At 36.2% G+C, this 17120-nt stretch overlaps 1 protein-coding gene across 5 annotated transcripts in view; it reads left to right on the top strand.

The window, feature by feature from the left end:
- Nucleotides 1-17120, top strand: part of LOC128579115 (lysine-specific demethylase 5D) — a 57799-nt gene that overhangs the window by 33473 nt on the left and 7206 nt on the right. For all 5 annotated transcript variants that reach the window (XM_053581376.1, XM_053581375.1, XM_053581374.1 and 2 more), the window contains 7 exons: nucleotides 7049-7230; nucleotides 7324-7486; nucleotides 10980-11099; nucleotides 11224-11418; nucleotides 11700-11881; nucleotides 11960-12084; nucleotides 12507-12654. In XM_053581376.1, the coding sequence (XP_053437351.1) occupies nucleotides 7049-7230; nucleotides 7324-7486; nucleotides 10980-11099; nucleotides 11224-11418; nucleotides 11700-11881; nucleotides 11960-12084; nucleotides 12507-12654 (1115 nt within the window). The remainder of the gene's footprint in view (nucleotides 1-7048; nucleotides 7231-7323; nucleotides 7487-10979; nucleotides 11100-11223; nucleotides 11419-11699; nucleotides 11882-11959; nucleotides 12085-12506; nucleotides 12655-17120) is intronic.

Raw genomic sequence — 17120 nt, 5'->3', positions numbered from 1 at the left:
GTAATTTTCTGAGAAACCACCATACGGTTTCTGGTAGCAAGTATACCATTTTACATGCCAGCCATCAGTGCACAACGCCACTTTTTGTTTTTTCCTTTTGGGGGTAGTACTATCCTAATGAGTATGAATATAAAGTGGTCTTGATTTGCATTTCTGTAATGATTGTATATTGAGCATCTTTTTATGTGCTTATAATGCATATATTGCATATGCATATCTTTGTAGAAATGTTATTTGCCTATTTTTAAATTGGGTTTTTGTTTTTGTATTGTAGGAGTTTTTTTAAATGTGAGAGCCTTATTGAGTGATGAAATAGACAGTGGAAGAGCTGGGAAATGCTGGGTGAACTATTAGAGTACACTGTAAGCTGGACCCTGAATAAAGGAGAGACGGAAGAAAGATTACATATGAAACATCCCAGACCCTTAAATGAGGCAATAGAGAAGGCTCAGCAAGTTTTAGCATGTCCTTGAGACATAGTTGGGTGTTTGGGGAACCCCTCATCTCCACCAAGTTAATCGGACTTAGTATCCTGTGCTTTTTGATGGCTTAGAATTGCCTACTGAAAGCATTGCTTGGGTTCACACATGGTAATGTATTGTAGTTAATTTTTTAAAATCTTCTCATTCTTTTTGTTGTGGGTAATCAGTTTTCCCACACTATTTGTTAACAAGACAGTCCTTTGAGTCTTCTCACCCCATCACAGTCAGTTGATTTTATGTGATAATATGCAAGGATTCCTTCGGCATGTAATTGTGTTTCTGTTAGATTCATACTAGTACAGATGACTTAACAATCTCTCATTGTGCCTAGAGTAGTAAGGAGGTGTGTAGCTTGTACAACATCCTATACAGTTCTAGCTAGATTTGAAATAATGATGTATTTGGACACAATTACCTTGCAAATGCTAGTTGTGAAAATTTTCCAAGAGTGATTAATTAATACCTATATTTCTTTTTTAAAAGTATGAGCTGTTTACTTATTTCTTTTTACTTCTATTATTTTTTATTCGACTTTTTTTATTTTTATTACATAGCATTCAATTAACATGGACAAGCTTTTATTGAATAAAAATTAGAAGATAATGGGAGTGCATCAAATACTGCTTAATTCAGTACATTGGGAACTAAATTAAAAACAGTTACTTGTCAGTATAATGAAGATTATTTATCATAAATTTTCATGTATAATAAAAGAAATCCATCACATCCCAAATGCATAATGTGATGAAACATTAGCAAATGAAGGTATGGTTTTAGCAAATTAAAGAGACATTTATAATCCAAATATTCTCACTTATCTGAAAACCTGGTGTAATATTTCAAACAATTTGTACTCAGTAATATTAAATAAGCAAAAATAGGGGCCACATATGCAGCAATATCAGATAAAGCACAGGAAGCAAGGTACACAGTTACAGATTCACAATTGCAGAAATTGTAGCTAGGAAAATGAAATCTCGTACAATTGCAGAATTTGTTATTTTCCTGGCCTGCTGTGTAATTATAAAAATGAGGTTTGGAGAAGAACACAAAAAGAAAATGTTTCAGATTCTGCTTTCAGATAATATAGTTTGTCAGTGTGTTAAGGATTTATCTGAAAAGACAAAATTTCAAGTACAATTTCACCTCAAAGAAATAAAAATGTTTGCACTTCAGTTGGAGGACTCTACTGGTATCAGTGGTAAACCCTAAGTTTTACCATTCAGTAGATTTGTCTATAAAGAAGAAGTCATAAAACAATTTTTTCTTTTTGTTTTTTATTTGCAGTTTTTATGTTTTTGTTTTTGTTTTTTAGGCTGGGGCCAGTTTGAACGCACTACCTCTGATATATGGGGCGGTTGTCCTACTCTTTTGAGCCACAGGCGCCACCCAACAATTTTTTTCTTTTAATTTTGCCAACACTCCACAGAATAGCAAAGGGCCCAAGATATTTTCAATTTGATTAACAGTTATTTTAATTCTGATAACTTGTCATGACATGCCTGCATTAAGTATTTGTTCGAATAGAACCCATCTAAATGTCCAGACGTTTAAAGGATTTGTTAACTTACACAAAGAGAGAACCCAAAGATTATTTTTACATGCCCATTTTCTACACAAAGGAGTGCTATTGTCAAAATTAATTAGTGTCTGGCTCGGTGTCCATAGCTCAGTGAGTAGGGCAGCAGCCATATACATTGAAGCCGGCATGTTCTACCCTGGCCTCAGCCTGCTAAACAACAATGACAACTGCAACCAAAAAATAGCCAGGTGTTGTGGCGGGCATGTGTAGCTCCAGCTACTTGGGAGGCAAAAGAATCACTTAAGCCCAGGAGTTTGAGGTTGCTGTGAGCTGTGACATCAGGACACTCTACCAAGGGCAACATAGTGAGACTCTGTCTCAAAAAAAAAAAAAAAATAGTGTCTGAATTACAAAAGGTCCTAGATTACACTATTAAAACAATTAATTATGTAAAAAGCAGCCCATTGTAATCAAGATTATTTGCAGAATTTTGTTCCTCAGTGGATGATTCTCATATGCAGCTCTTAATACAGAAAGAAGTCAGATGGTTATTTCCTGGAAGAGTACTATCAAATGTTACGAATTTAAGGAAGTATCAGCCTTTATAAAAATAAAGTATTCTAAATTAGGAGACTTACTTTGAGATGAGGTTTGGTGTAATAAAGTTTGCATTTCTTGCAGATTTATTTCAGCATTTGAATATTCTTTACTAAGAGCATACAGGGAAGTCATGAAAATATTCTCACATCTGTAGATAAAATTAATGCTTTCAGAGAAAAATTACGGCCATGGAAGAAAAGAATTAAAAGAATATGCAGTAGAATACTTGAACCAATGAAGATATAAACTGGATACAATCCTCTTAAACAAATTTTTTAAACTTAAGATGTATTGTATCCAAATTTTGCAAAATACTCAACAGAACCTCTCTGGATTGGGTGAGTGCATGTCAGCAAACTTAAATTTACAGAAGAGAAAGAGTAAACAAAACTAAAAAATAACAGAAGATTGTGATTTAAATACCCAATAACAGATATTACAACCTTGCGGTTATCTCTCAAGGGTGAATTTTCAAATATTACAAAAGAAGCAATGGAAATAACTTTCATTATCAGCATCACTATTTGGGTGAAGCAGGCAGTGAATAATAAATAAAAATTGATCAACAGCTAGAATCCTTGGAAGAAGATTTAAGAGTATAACTTTCCAGCATTCAAGTTTGCAAAGAAGATATTCTAAAAAATGTCAAGCTCAGTATCTCATTAGATGTTAAATTTAATGTTAAATATAAATAAATTTTTTAAAGAATTTTAATTGTCATCTTTTTATTACAAATTATAATATATTTTAGTTTTTGATGATTTTGTTTGTGTTAATAAGTAAATCATAAAGTATATTCTTTCTTTTACTCTTTTTTGGGATCAGTATAATTAAAGTGTGCTGCAGAAGTTTAACTGCAGGTTCACATGTGCTGAGATAAACAAGGGGACGCTAAATTTAAAGTGAAGTACAGACCAAATAAACCTTAATAGACATTTATAAAACATTCCATCCAGTGGCATTTTGATATACATTCTTCTCAACTGATTATATGTTAAGCCACAGATAAGTTAAACTTAACAAATGTTGATAAGACTGATTTCACATCAAGTATATTTACTGACCACAATGTTATGAAACTAAAATTAACATAATGAACTTCAGAAGCTTTCCTGGACAACCAATGGACCAATAAAATAATTTTTTAAAAAATTAAAGAGTGGATACCTGTATCTTTCTCTTAAGTTTGAGAAGGTTTTTTGCTATTGATTTCTTTAAATACCTCTTCATTAACTTTTTCGGTTCCTTCCTAAATGCCAGTATCTCATACTTGTTTCCCAATAAATCCTATAAGCTTTCCTCTTGCTTTTTGTTTTTTCCTTCTCTATTTTCAAATAACCTGTCTTTAAATTTACTTATTTATTTGCTTAACTAGTTCCACCAAATGTGGTTTTCCTTTGTGTTTCCATTTTATTAGTTGCATTTTTTAGCTTCAGGATTTCTGTTTTTGTTGTTTTTTCTATGATAAATTTGTGATCTTTGTTGTAGACATTTTAGCTTTCTTAAAATAGCTATTTTGAATTCTTCGTCAGACAGTTTATACCAGTCCATCTTTATAGGGTCATTCTTTGGCATCTATTTTACCTGTTTGGAGATGTCGTGTTTCCCTAAGGTGAATGTGAGTTGGTATCAGTGAATTAAAGTGATCTCTAAGCTTGTGACCACTGAAGCCATTGTAGTTGTATGTGGCATTCTGAAATTAAGATCGCTGTGTCTGCTGGTGTAAAGAAGTACCACTACCAAAGTAGATGCCTGTTGCTGTGCATTCATCTCCATTCTTTGTTCCTCACTGATCTCAGGTGTTCCCATAGTTGCCAATCCTCCCATTGATTCTTATGAAACTTGACAGAAGTGAACTTCCTGTGAGCTTTCCCAAATGGCAGAGAAGCTGGGTGTTTGTGTCCAACTCACTTTTCCCACTGTAGAAATCAGGGTGCAGGGAAATTCTCTGTGTGTGGTGGTGGTCCAGATCAGGGTATAGATGGTACAGCTGCAAGAGCAAACCTCTTTTTGGTTCTGTAGTTCAAGGGACTGTTATAACCTCATTCTTCACTCTGGGACATTCAGGGTAATATGCCTGCCTGAATATTATTCATTCAGTAAGTTCATTTTTTTGTGGGTAGGGAATGAAGCAGGGGAATTGTTCATCATCTTACTGATGGTACTCTTCCTTTGGTCTCTAGTTTCTGATGAGAACTAGTCTGTTAATCAAACTGATAACACCTTTATAAGAAAGATGTCACTTCTACCTTGTTGATTCTAATATTCCCCGTGTTTCAGTAGTTTGACTGTGAGGTATAGAACTTTTCTGAGGGCTTTTTTTTTTTCCTTAGAGTGCATTGAGTTTATTGGCTATGTAGATGTCTTTCATCCAGTTTGAGAAGTTTTCCACCAGTATTTTTGAAGTTTTCTGTCTATTTCCCTTCTCTCTGTCCATGATTTTGTTGTGTATATAATTCTCTTCATGGTGTTCTTCAGCTGTCTTAGGCTCTGTTTATTTGTCTTTCTATTCTTTTTTTGTCCTTCAGAAGTGGATACAACTTTATCTACAAGTTTTTAAACATTTTTTTTGTGATTCTTACATCTACTGTTGAACTAGTGAGAATTTCACTATAGTTAAGGTATTTTTCAGCTTCAGAAGTTATATTTGATAAGTTCTTACAGTTGTTTGCTTTTGTTATATTTGATAAGTTCTTATAGTTTGCTTTTTACTTTCTTTTTCTTATTTGAGACTATTAATAGAGAAATTGCTTTCCAGGTTTTTTTCATTTTATTATATGGCTTACTTTAGCTTCCGAATTTATTTAAGACACTTAATTTAGTTTGTTCTGAAAAATTCAACATCTGCTTTCTCAAGGAGAGTTTCTATTATTATTTTCCTTGAATGGGACGTATTTTCTGGTTTTTGTTTAGTTTTGCATTTCTTGTAATTGTTAACATTTGATATTTGAATATTTTAATGTTGTTACCCTGGAAATCAATTACAAACCCTCTGTATTTGTTTTTGCTTCTTCTGGGTGCTATTTGTTTTTAGTCACTTTTCTAAACTATTGGTGCTGAACACTGTATTCTTTGTCACATGTCTTTGATGTGTCTCTCAGTTCCTTGTTCCATATTATCCCTATGTGTGATTTTTCAATGCTTAAATAATCTTATTTACAAATCTTTTTAGCTTTCACTTCCTGCTTACACAGCTCCTGAAGGCCATCAGAGCTATACTGGGACTTGTAAGATCTTTTTTGAAATTGCCTGTATGGGTCTTCTAAGTTCCTAGGAATGTAAGCATCTCACACCTAGGGTTTTTGTCATGTCTGTTATTTCCCCCAATTGATGTCCTTTTCTCTAGGAGTGAATGGTTAGTTTACTTGTCTGTCAGTTTTTGGAGCAATGGGTTTCCAAAAAATTGTCTTTCAACCCTGAGGTGGTTTTTGCGTTAAGCATAGTAAGCCCATGTAGAATGCTTCTAGAGCATTCTCCCAGATCCCAGATAGATAAAAACAAACACAGTTCTTGAGAACAAGGTTGTCTCTGATTTTTCAGAAGAGAACTCATACCAGAAATGTAGGCTGCTGCCTTCAAATTAGCACTTAACACTAGGGAGTTGGTAGTGGGCAAAGGTAAGTTAAAGTGTGATAGTGCTTTTCTAAGTTAAGAACCTTTTTCTTTTCATGCAATGAAACTTAGAGTGTTACTCAGTTTTAATGAAGTTGAATCTGTCAGTTTTGCCAATTTTTTCTCAGTTTTTCTGTGGAGAAAAATGTCTCTCTAGGATCCCTACTCTGAGATTTTACTGATACACCTCTCTAGACAGAAGTTTTGTGATACTCCAAAAACAAATTAATTAATATGTTGAGTTTCAAAACACAATGAAGAAAACAGTGCAACATTGTATAATTAATTTAGTAATTGAAAATTAGAAAAGAGCTTGAAATATCCTATTTGAATGCCCAATATAAACTAAGATTTAGAAAAGATTGGAGCATAATTGTTTTTTCACCAATAATACAGAAGATAAAAAGAAAATACAATTATGATATTAAGAAGATGTGTAAGAAGTACTTAAGGATTAACATGTTGAGTCTCAATTTTAGAGGACTGACAGAGCATCTCTGTTATAACTGATACCTGAATAAGATAAAGTGATTTTAGAGAATATTTATGAAGAATATTTGGGGGGTGGGGTCGACAGATGAATCTTAATCTGGATTATGATTAATATATATTTTGACTTCTAATGATTAATATATATTTTGACCTCTCCAGAAAAGAAAAGATTTTTATTCAAAAGTTATATATGGACATTCACATTACAGTATACTTTATAAAGGACGATGCATGCTAACAAGAAGCACACTCTAAGAAGACATTTTTCTTCCTGTATTTCTCTCTCAGTTTGCCTTTATTCAATCTTCCTACTCATTCTGACAAATCTCTGACCTTCTAGGAATATGCAAATAGTGGTTGGAATCTGAATGTGATGCCAGTTCTGGATCAGTCTGTTCTCTGCCACATCAATGCAGACATCTCAGGCATGAAGGTGCCCTGGCTCTACGTAGGCATGGTTTTCTCAGCATTTTGTTGGCATATTGAGGATCACTGGAGTTACTCCATTAACTATTTGCACTGGTAAGTGGGTGCCCCAATTACTAGGATTGGTATCAAGCTTCCCTAATTTGTATGTACATTAAGACTTTATGTGTCTCCTCTCTATTTGAGCAGGGGTGAGCCAAAGACCTGGTATGGGGTACCCTCACTAGCAGCAGAACATTTGGAGGAAGTGATGAAGAGGCTGACACCTGAACTGTTTGATAGCCAGCCTGACCTCTTACACCAGCTTGTAACCCTCATGAATCCTAACACCCTCATGTCCCATGGTGTGCCAGTGAGTACCAGGAAATGAGGGACAAGGGGTAAAACAAACTTAATGCCTGGTCTAGCATGAGACGGGAATGAAGGAAAACTAGTTTGGAAGGAAATAAAGTTGTAGGGTTAGCATCATCCCTTTTCTTTTGCTATGCAGCCAAACTTTAGTGCTGTACAGTGCACTGGGTACCTAAAAGGAAGACAATAGATAAAAGAGTTAAATTTTTGAAACAAAAAGTCAAACCTGGATCTTGGCCTTTTAATGTGTCTTCTACTCAAGCATTAGTTCTCTTGTTTTGTTTTTTTTTTTTTGCGACAGAGTCTCACTATGTCATCCTTGGTAGAGTGCTGTCACAGCTCACAGCAACCTCAAATTCTTGGGCTTAAGTGATTGTCTTGCTTCAGACTTCTGAGTAGCTGTGACTACAGCTGCCCACCATCATAACTGGCTATTTTTTTGTTGTAGTTGTCATTGTTATTTAACTGGCCCATGCCGGGTTCAAACCCATCAGCCTAGGTGCGTGTGGCCAGCTCCATACCACTGTGCTACGGACAGCAAGCCAAATTTTTTTCTTAATCTTTTTGGGAATAAATGGGAATAAATTCTAATTTTATAAAGCCTCGGTGGACATGAGGGACTTTTAGCCTTTTGGGTATTTCCAGAATTCATTTATATCAGCTTGTTTTGCAAGAGAAAAGCAATTTGTGGGAGTTAACCAGGTTAGTTTCTATCTTACAACATTTTATATCTGCCTTTTCTTGTTTGGAAAGTAAATTTTTAGTTGACTGCTACATCACTCTTTACATTATAGCCAGCTCCCTCAGTTTTTCTATTTGAACAAAAGCTCTAAGGCTTCTTGCATTGCATTTTTTTATGCGTTCTAATTTATATCCTTTTTTTTTCTTTTTCTAATATTACTCCTGTTTCTTAATATTTTGAAGATAATGAAGTCAGCAAGCTTTCTAGTTATACTATTTTTCTCACAAATCTAATTTTTTTTGAGACTAATTCTGTTCTTATTTACCTTTTTTTGCTTTTCGTTTCACTTGTTCCATATATGTAATACTAGTGTTTATACTTACATAGGTAATATTGGTATCTTTACTGGTGTTATTACTTCTTTCTATAGATTTAGATTACTTATTAGTGTTTTTTAACTGAAGGAATCATTTTGTATTTTTGTAGACAGGTCAGCTAACAGCAGACTCCCTTAGTTGTGGATTTTTTAAAATTTTTCTTCTAACATTATTTTCCTCATTTCATTGCTTTTACTACCACCCCTCTGCCTTTTGGCCTTTGTGATTTCTAATGAGAAATCTTCTGATAATCTTATTAAAGAGTGGTTGTATGTTGTGTCACTTCTTTTTTGCTGCTCAGCATTTTATCATTTGACAGATTGATATACTCTGTGTGCAAGTTAAGTGCAGTGAACTTGATTGTACAGATTACTCTGATTTGGAAATTGTTTATCCATTATTTTCTTTGAATATTCTTTCAAGTCCATTTTTTTCTCTTGCCTTCTTTTTTGAGGCTCAGGTTCTTCATATGTTAATGTATTTGATTGTGAAAATGTTAATCAGCATATCTTGCAGTTTGTCCAGGCTCAGGGGCTCACACCTATAATCCTAGCACTCTGGGAAGCTAAGCAGAGTGGATTGTCTGTTTTTACTGTAAATGGAATTATAAAATATGTGACCTACAGGGCGGCGCCTGTGGCTCAGTCGGTAAGGCGCCGGCCCCATATACCGAGGGTAGCGGGTTCAAACCAGGCCCCGACTGAACTGCAACCAAAGAGTAGCTGGGCGTTGTGGCGGGCGCCTGTAGTCCCAGCTACTTGAGAGGCTGAGGCAAGAGAATCGCTTCAGCCCAGGAGTTGGAGGTTGCTGTGAGCTGTGTGATGCCATAGCACTCTACGGAGGGCCATAAAGTGAAACTGTCTCTAAAAAAAAAAAAAAATATGTGACCTACAAATGGAATTATGAAATATGTCTGGCTTCTTTTATTTAGGGTAATTTTTCAGAGTTCATCCACATTGTAATGTGTGTCAGAATTTTATTTCTTTTTACAGTTGAATAATATTTCATTGTGTGGACATACAGCTTAGTGTATCCATCTCTTGGGTATCAGTTGTGTTATGTTGTTTCTACTTCTTGGCTATCATAAATAATTCTGCTTTAAACAATTTGTTTATAAGCATCTGTTTAATATTTTGCTTTTAATACTTCAGTAGATACCAAGAAGTGGTATAATTTTGCAGTAATTTTCTTTTTGAACTTTTTCATATAGTTGTATACTGTTTTTTACAGAAATTTCATGGCTATTTATGTTCTTGCTCGTCTTACACAACGATTCAAATTTCTCTACATCCTCATCATTACTTTGTCTTTTCTTTCTTTTTATGACTGTCATAGTGGTGAGAAGTAATATCGCATGTGCTTTTAATTTACATTTTCTTAATTACTAATGATGTTGCGTATCTTTTCATATAATCTTGTAAAGTCTGCTCTTTTTCTGTGTCCTGATAGCATCGTGGTCATACAGAAATCTGACAAGTGTTCTTAACATCCTCCCCGCCCCCTCCCAAAAAAGAAGAAAAACCTCTCCTGTCTTTTCAGAGACTGTGGGTTTGGGGAAACGTTTTCAGTGATTTTAAAACTTCTTTAGACCTTATCTTCTGCTCAGACAGAGCATTAAAGTCAGATGGAGGTGAGAACTTAAGGTCATAGGGTTTTTCTGAGTGTGCATCTTTCAATTCCAGGAATAAATAGAAGCTTGTTTCCTAAATATCTTTCCTTAAGATTTTCCTCCTAGGCACATAAGAAAGGTTGCTATTTACCCAGTGTTTTTTTGTTTGTTTGTTTTCCCTCAGCACAGGTGGGCATGGCTAATAAAACAGCCTGGAAAGCTTTGTCTGTTTTAGGGAAGCCCTTAAATAAGTGAAAGAAAGTCAAGCTCTTACAGGAAGCCATCAGATAGATCAAAACTCACTACTCAGGGTCTTTAAATACAGGTCCATATTGTGCTCCTTGGTACCGGCATCTCAGGCTGCTGTCCAAAGGTAGCTGCTGAGTTGGAAGCACTATTTAACTAAAATTCAGAACTTTTAATTTACTGAATATTCTGGTTTGAGGAGTTTGTATTATGGAGTTTTTAAGATGTTTTGGCACTAAGTTATTCTTTTAGTAAAACATTAAAATTTTGGAGTTTGTCACTTATTTTTGGTGACTTTATTACTTTAAATTTTCTTTTTTTTTTGCTTTTTTATAGAAGGTTAGAATTCAATTTTTTGTAGACTTTTTTTAAATTGCACATTATTTTCTTTGTCCTTTTCTCCAGCTATTACTTTTTACCTTCATAGTCTTATTTTCTTTATAAGGGACATAATGTAGGTAAAGTCTTTGTTTCTTTCCAGTCTTTCTGCATCTGTTACAGGATTTGGAGATACTCTTAAGTTCACATTGTGTCATTAATTCTGACCCACACACCTTTCTGTTTTCCTTTCATGTTTCAGGTTGTTCGCACAAACCAGTGTGCAGGTGAATTTGTCATCACTTTCCCTCGTGCTTACCACAGTGGATTTAATCAAGGCTATAACTTTGCTGAGGCTGTCAATTTTTGCACTGCTGACTGGGTGAGTCTGCAATGTGATGGTCCTACAGGTAAAAAGGTATCAAGAACATGGGTAGGGGATGTTGTGGAGAAGTTAAGAATCATGTTCTCCTGATAGCCACACACAATGTTAAATGTACTTGCAGCTACCTGCTGGACGCCAGTGCATTGAACACTACCGCCGCCTCCGGCGTTACTGTGTTTTCTCCCATGAGGAGCTTATCTGCAAGATGGCTGCCTTCCCAGAGAAATTGGATCTGAATCTAGCAGTGGCTGTGCACAAAGAGATGTTCATTATGGTTCAGGAGGAGCGACGTCTGCGAAAGGCCCTGTTGGAGAAGGTGGGCTAGACAGCAGGAGTAGACAGGTGGAGTAGACAGCAGGGCTTCGTAACATAGTCAAGTATGATGTAGTAGCAAGACACAGACCAACATCTGTGCCTCATCTTTTAAGTAATGTGTTTAGAAATGGAAAAACAGAGACTGTTAATATGTTTTCTTCCAATTTCTCTACAGCTATCCTTATAAGGTTGAGCCTGCAGCAGGGCTTAATGTTGTCTGAGGTGGGGTATCCACAACTATAGTCCTAGTCTTTACAGTATATCTGGGTTGAACACCCCCAGGGTGTCACAGAGGCTGAGCGAGAGGCTTTCGAGCTGCTTCCAGATGATGAACGCCAATGCATCAAGTGCAAGACCACGTGCTTCCTATCAGCCTTGGCCTGCTATGACTGCCCAGATGGTCTTGTCTGCCTTTCTCATATTAATGACCTCTGCAAATGCTCGAGTAGCCGGCAATACCTACGGTAAGCATAGAGCTTAATGGGAGAACCTGGAAGAAGTTACAGTTCTGGACCAGATATGCTCTTCCCTGCTCTCTGCAGGTATCGGTACACTTTGGATGAGCTCCCCACTATGTTGCATAAACTAAAGATTCGAGCTGAGTCTTTTGACACCTGGGCTAACAAAGTGCGAGTGGCCTTGGAAGTGGAGGATGGCCGGAAACGCAGTAAGTGATGAAAAATGAAAAGACACCTTGAAACAAGTTCTATTTTCCTTTCAATATTTCCAGGCTTTCTTTTTTTTTTTTTCTCCTGAAGAGGTAAGAGTCTTACTTTATCGCCCTCAGTACAGTACAGTGGCGTCACATAGCTCACAGCAACCTCCAGTACCTGGGCTTAGGCAATTCTCTTGCTCTCTAGTTCGGAGTAGCTGGGACTACAGGTGCCCGCCACAGCGCCTGGCTATTTTTTGTTGTTGTTGTTGTTGTTGTTGTTGTTGCAGTTTGGCCGGGGTCAGGTTTGAACACGCCACCTTCGGTATACGGTGCCAGTGCCCTACTCACTGGGGCACAAGCACCGCCCCTTTTCAGTCTTTCTTTTCTGCTTTTTGATAACACTCCCTACCTCTTGCCACTTGGACTTTCTCTAGGCTTTGAAGAGCTACAAGCACTGGAGTCTGAAGCTCATGAAAGGAGGTTTCCTAATACTGAGCTGCTTCAGCAATTGAAAAACTGCCTGAGTGAGGCAGAGGCTTGTATTTCCCAAGTGCTGGGACTGGTCAGTGGTCAAGTGGCCAGGTATGTTATAGGAGGAGATGGCAAAAAAGGGTGGCAGTGTGTGAAAATGAGAAACAGAATTGACAGAATATAATCCACTTAGAAAAATGTGTGTTACGTATAGCTTTATTGGTAACCAAAATTTATGTAAATACCTAAATGAAGGCAAAGGAGCCTATAATGGGCAAATAATGAAAATAGGTAATACATGATCAGAAAACAATATAATATAAAGTAGAAATTGGTAAAGTAGACTATTTTGGGAATGATACATAGTTCAGACTTTCACCATAAATGACAATAATGAAGATGAAGTAGAAAATTGTAGGCCTGCTCTATTTCTTAGCAAATCTCATGAAATTATTCAGACATTGAGTTTGCTACAAAATTTATTATTGGCTACATAGTTGTAAAATTTTAGAAGTTGAAACAATCTCCTCCAATTTATTTGCCTGTCCTTTGCTAATAAGAGTAAATATATACATTCTTTAGATTGAAAAATCAAGCAAACGATTATTTGCATACAGACAATGGGTCACATTAACAACAGGGTACACTGAGAAATTAATCTTTAGGGTATTTTGTCATTGGGCAAACAGTATGCAAACTCATACAAACCTAGAGGTGTAGCTAGCTACTGCATACCCTAAGCCACGGGTCCTCAAACTGTGGCCCGTAGGCCACATGAGGCAGTGTATTTGTCCCTGTTTTGTTTTTTTACTTCAAAATAAGATATGTGCAGTGTGCATAGGAATTTGTTCATAGTTTTTTTTTTTAAACTATAGTCCAGCCATCCAACAGTCTGAGGGACAGTGAACTGGCCCCCTGTTGGTCCCCTGTTTAAAAAATTTGAGGACACCTGCCTAAGTGTTAGAGTATAGCTTACTGCTCCTGGGCCATATACCTGTGCACTATTTGACAATACTCAATTCTGTTAGCACATACTAAGTATATGTGTACATGGATAAGGAATAGTAAAAATAGGGTATAAAAGATAAAAAATAATTTACCTAGTTGCTCTGGGTGAGTTGGTGAATGATAAGTGAACCTGAAAGCCTAGGGCATTTCTGTGCACTAATGAGGACTTTATAAACACTCTACACTAAATTTATTAAAAATATATATATATATTTTTCAATAAGGTTGGTTTTATCTTCCTGTAACTTTTATATTTTCAGCTTTAAACTTTTTTCACTTTTGACCCTTTTGCAATGTAATAAAATTTACTTTACAAAACAAAAATACTGTCATGATGTATAAAAATAAATCCTTATGCCACAACCTTTTTATACACATGTTTTTCTAACACACACACATTAGCCTAACCTTACAATGGATCCTGATCCTTCATCTGTGATGACAATGGCTTCTTCAGGAATACCTCCTGAAGGATCTGCTAAGATGGTGTTACAGCTTTTTTATTTTAATTATAAGAAATATACTTTAATATGATAAAATATATAGCATAGTAAATATGTAATTTTGTACATATTTACTATGCTATATATTTTGTAATATATAATGTAATGGTTGTTTATCATTAAGTATTAGCACATTTACACAATTATATATGCTGTACTTTTATACAGCTGGCAACTTTTTAACAGCATCACCACACATGTAAGTAATGCTTTGTTTTGTAAAGAGGGCTAAAATATTACTAGGTAACATCTTATTATCTTATGGGACTTTATAATCTTTTATAATCTTATGGGACTACCATGATTATGTAATTTATCATTTGACATAATGTTATATAGTATAATTGTACATACACTGTAAATTTCAGGTTAAAGTAGGGATAGTGGTAGCTGTAAATCACATAATACATATTTAAAAATTCAAATTGTAACTTAAAAAATTGAAGATGCATTTAGTAGTAAGGAATTTTAGACACAGGTGGGAATTTTTTGTCATTTGGTATAAAGTCCGAATGTGGACATGAAGAAGAAAAAGTAAGGGTATCAATTTGAACCAGTCTTTACCTGAGAATTAATTAATTAATTTATTTATTTATTTATTTTTATTGTTGGGGAATTGAGGATACAAAGAAGTAGGTTACCCTGCTTGCATTTGTTAAAGTTCCTCTTATAATTGTGTCCTGCTACCAAGAAGTGTGTCACACATTTGTACCCCCCACCCATCTCCCTCCTTTCCTCTCTCAGCTACCCCATTCTCCCACCCCTCCTATATACTAGCATCAGTTGTCCTAATATCAGAATCTAGGACCCTGAATTCTTGCTTCTTCATTCTTGTGATGCTTTACTAAGAAGCATGTGTTCCACCTCCATCAGGTTAATACAAAAGATGTAAAGTCTCCATCTTTTTTAACGGCTGAATAGTATTCCATACATATACTACAGCTTGTTAATGCCTTCCTGGGTTGGTGGGCATTTAGGTTGTGTCCACAATTTGACAATTGTAAACTGAGTTGCAGTGAACGGTCTAGTGCAAATGTCCTTATGATAAAAGAATTTTTTTTTTCTTCTGGGTAGATGGCTAGAAATGGGATTGCAGGATCAAATGGGAGATCTTGTTTGAGCTCTTTGAGGGTTCTTTATACTTACTTCCAAAAAGTTTGTATTAGTTTGCTGTCCCACCAGCAGTGTAAAAGTGTTCCCTTCTCTCCACATCCACGCCAGCATCTGCAGCTTTGAGAATTTGTGATGTGAGTCATTTTCACTGGGATTAGGTGACATCTCAGGGTGGTTTTGATTTGCATTTCTCTGATAATTAGGGACAGTGAGCATTTTTTCATATGTTTGTTAGCATTCGTCTTGTCGTTTTTAGAGAAGATTATATTCATATCACTTGCCCATTGATAAAAGAGATCATTGGCTCTTTTTATGTTGATTAATTCTCTATGGATTCTAGTTATCAAGTTTTCGTCTGATTGCCAATATGCAAATGTCTTTTACCATTCTGATGATTGTCTCTTTGCTTTGGTTGTTGTCTCCTTAGCTTACAAAAATTATTCAGTTTAATTAAGTAACATTTGTTTATTTTTGTTGTTGTATTAGTTGCCACTGGAGTCTTCATAAAGTCTTTCCCCAGGCTGATACCTTCAAGTGTTCACACTTTTTTTCTTCAAGGATTTTTATTGTTTCTTGCCTTAGATTTAGAATTTTTATCTATCTTGAATCAATTTTAGTGAGTCTTTACATGTAGTTATCCAGTTCTCCCAGTCCATTTATTGTATAAGGATTCTTTTCTGCCAGTGTGTATCACATCCTAGGATACAAATAGAACTTCTGCAACATTAAAGGAAATTTGATAACATGGAAAAATCGATCAGTACTTGGAATCCCACCCTCTCTCTAGACTGAAGAAGAAATAGATCTGAACAGACCAGTTTCAAGCACTGAGAGCAATGTAACAATAAAAAATCTCCCAACAAATAAAATCCCTTGTCCAAGTGGCTACACACCACAATTCTATCAAACCTTCAAAGAAGAGTTTATACTCATACTACAACAGCTATTCCAAAAAATTTGAGAAAGGACTCTTCCCCAACACATTCTGTAAAGCACATATCACCCTGATACCAAAACAGGAAAAGACCCAATCAAAAAGCAGAACTTCAGACCAATTTCGCTAATGTAAAAATTCTCAATCAGATCCTAGCCAATACTGGGGGGCGGCCCTTGTGGCTCAAGGAGTAAGGCACTGGCCCCATATACTGGAGGTGGGGGTTTCAAACCCAGTGCTGGCTAAAAACCGAAAAAAAAAATCCTAGCCAATAGATTAAGGCTTCTCATTAAAAAGTCATATATCATGACTCTGTGCCTATGGCTCAAGCGGCTAAGGCGCCAGCCACATAAACCTGGGCTGGCGGGTGCGAATCCAGCTGGGCCTGCCAAACAACAGTGACAGCTACAACCAAAAAAAATAGCCAGGCATTGTGGCAGGCACCTGTGACCCAGCCTGAGACTCGCTTGAACCCAGGAGTTGGAGGTTGCTGTGAGCCATGGCACTCTACCCCCTGCCGAAGCGACAGCACTCTACCCAGGGCAACAGCTCTTACCCCTCCCCCACCGCAAAAAAAGTCATATATCATGGCTCCGTGCCCATAGCACAGTGGTTAGGGTGCCAGCCACATACACCAAGGCTGGCCAGGTAAAACAATTGACAACTGCAACAAAAAAATAGCCAGGCATTGTGGCAGGCACCTATAGTCCCAGTTAACATGGGAGGCTGAGGCAAGAGAATTTCTTAAGCCCAAGAGTTGGAGGTTGCTGTGAGCTGTGATGCTATAGCACCCTACAGAGGGCAACATAGTGAGACTGTCTCCCCCCCACCCAAAAAAAAAGTCATACATCATGATCCCAGGGATGCAAGGCTGATTTAACATATGCAAGTCCATAAACATAATTTACTATATCAACAGCAAAAGCAAAGATTACATGATCTTCTCAATAGATGTAGAAGCATTCAGTAAAATTCAACATACTTTTCTAATTAGAACTCTGAAGAATATAGGCATACGT

This window comes from Nycticebus coucang, chromosome Y, assembly GCF_027406575.1.
Source record: "Nycticebus coucang isolate mNycCou1 chromosome Y, mNycCou1.pri, whole genome shotgun sequence".
Taxonomy (NCBI): Eukaryota; Metazoa; Chordata; class Mammalia; order Primates; family Lorisidae; genus Nycticebus; species Nycticebus coucang.
Note: the sequence above shows the minus strand (reverse complement) of the source record. Positions and strands in the feature narration are given on the sequence as shown.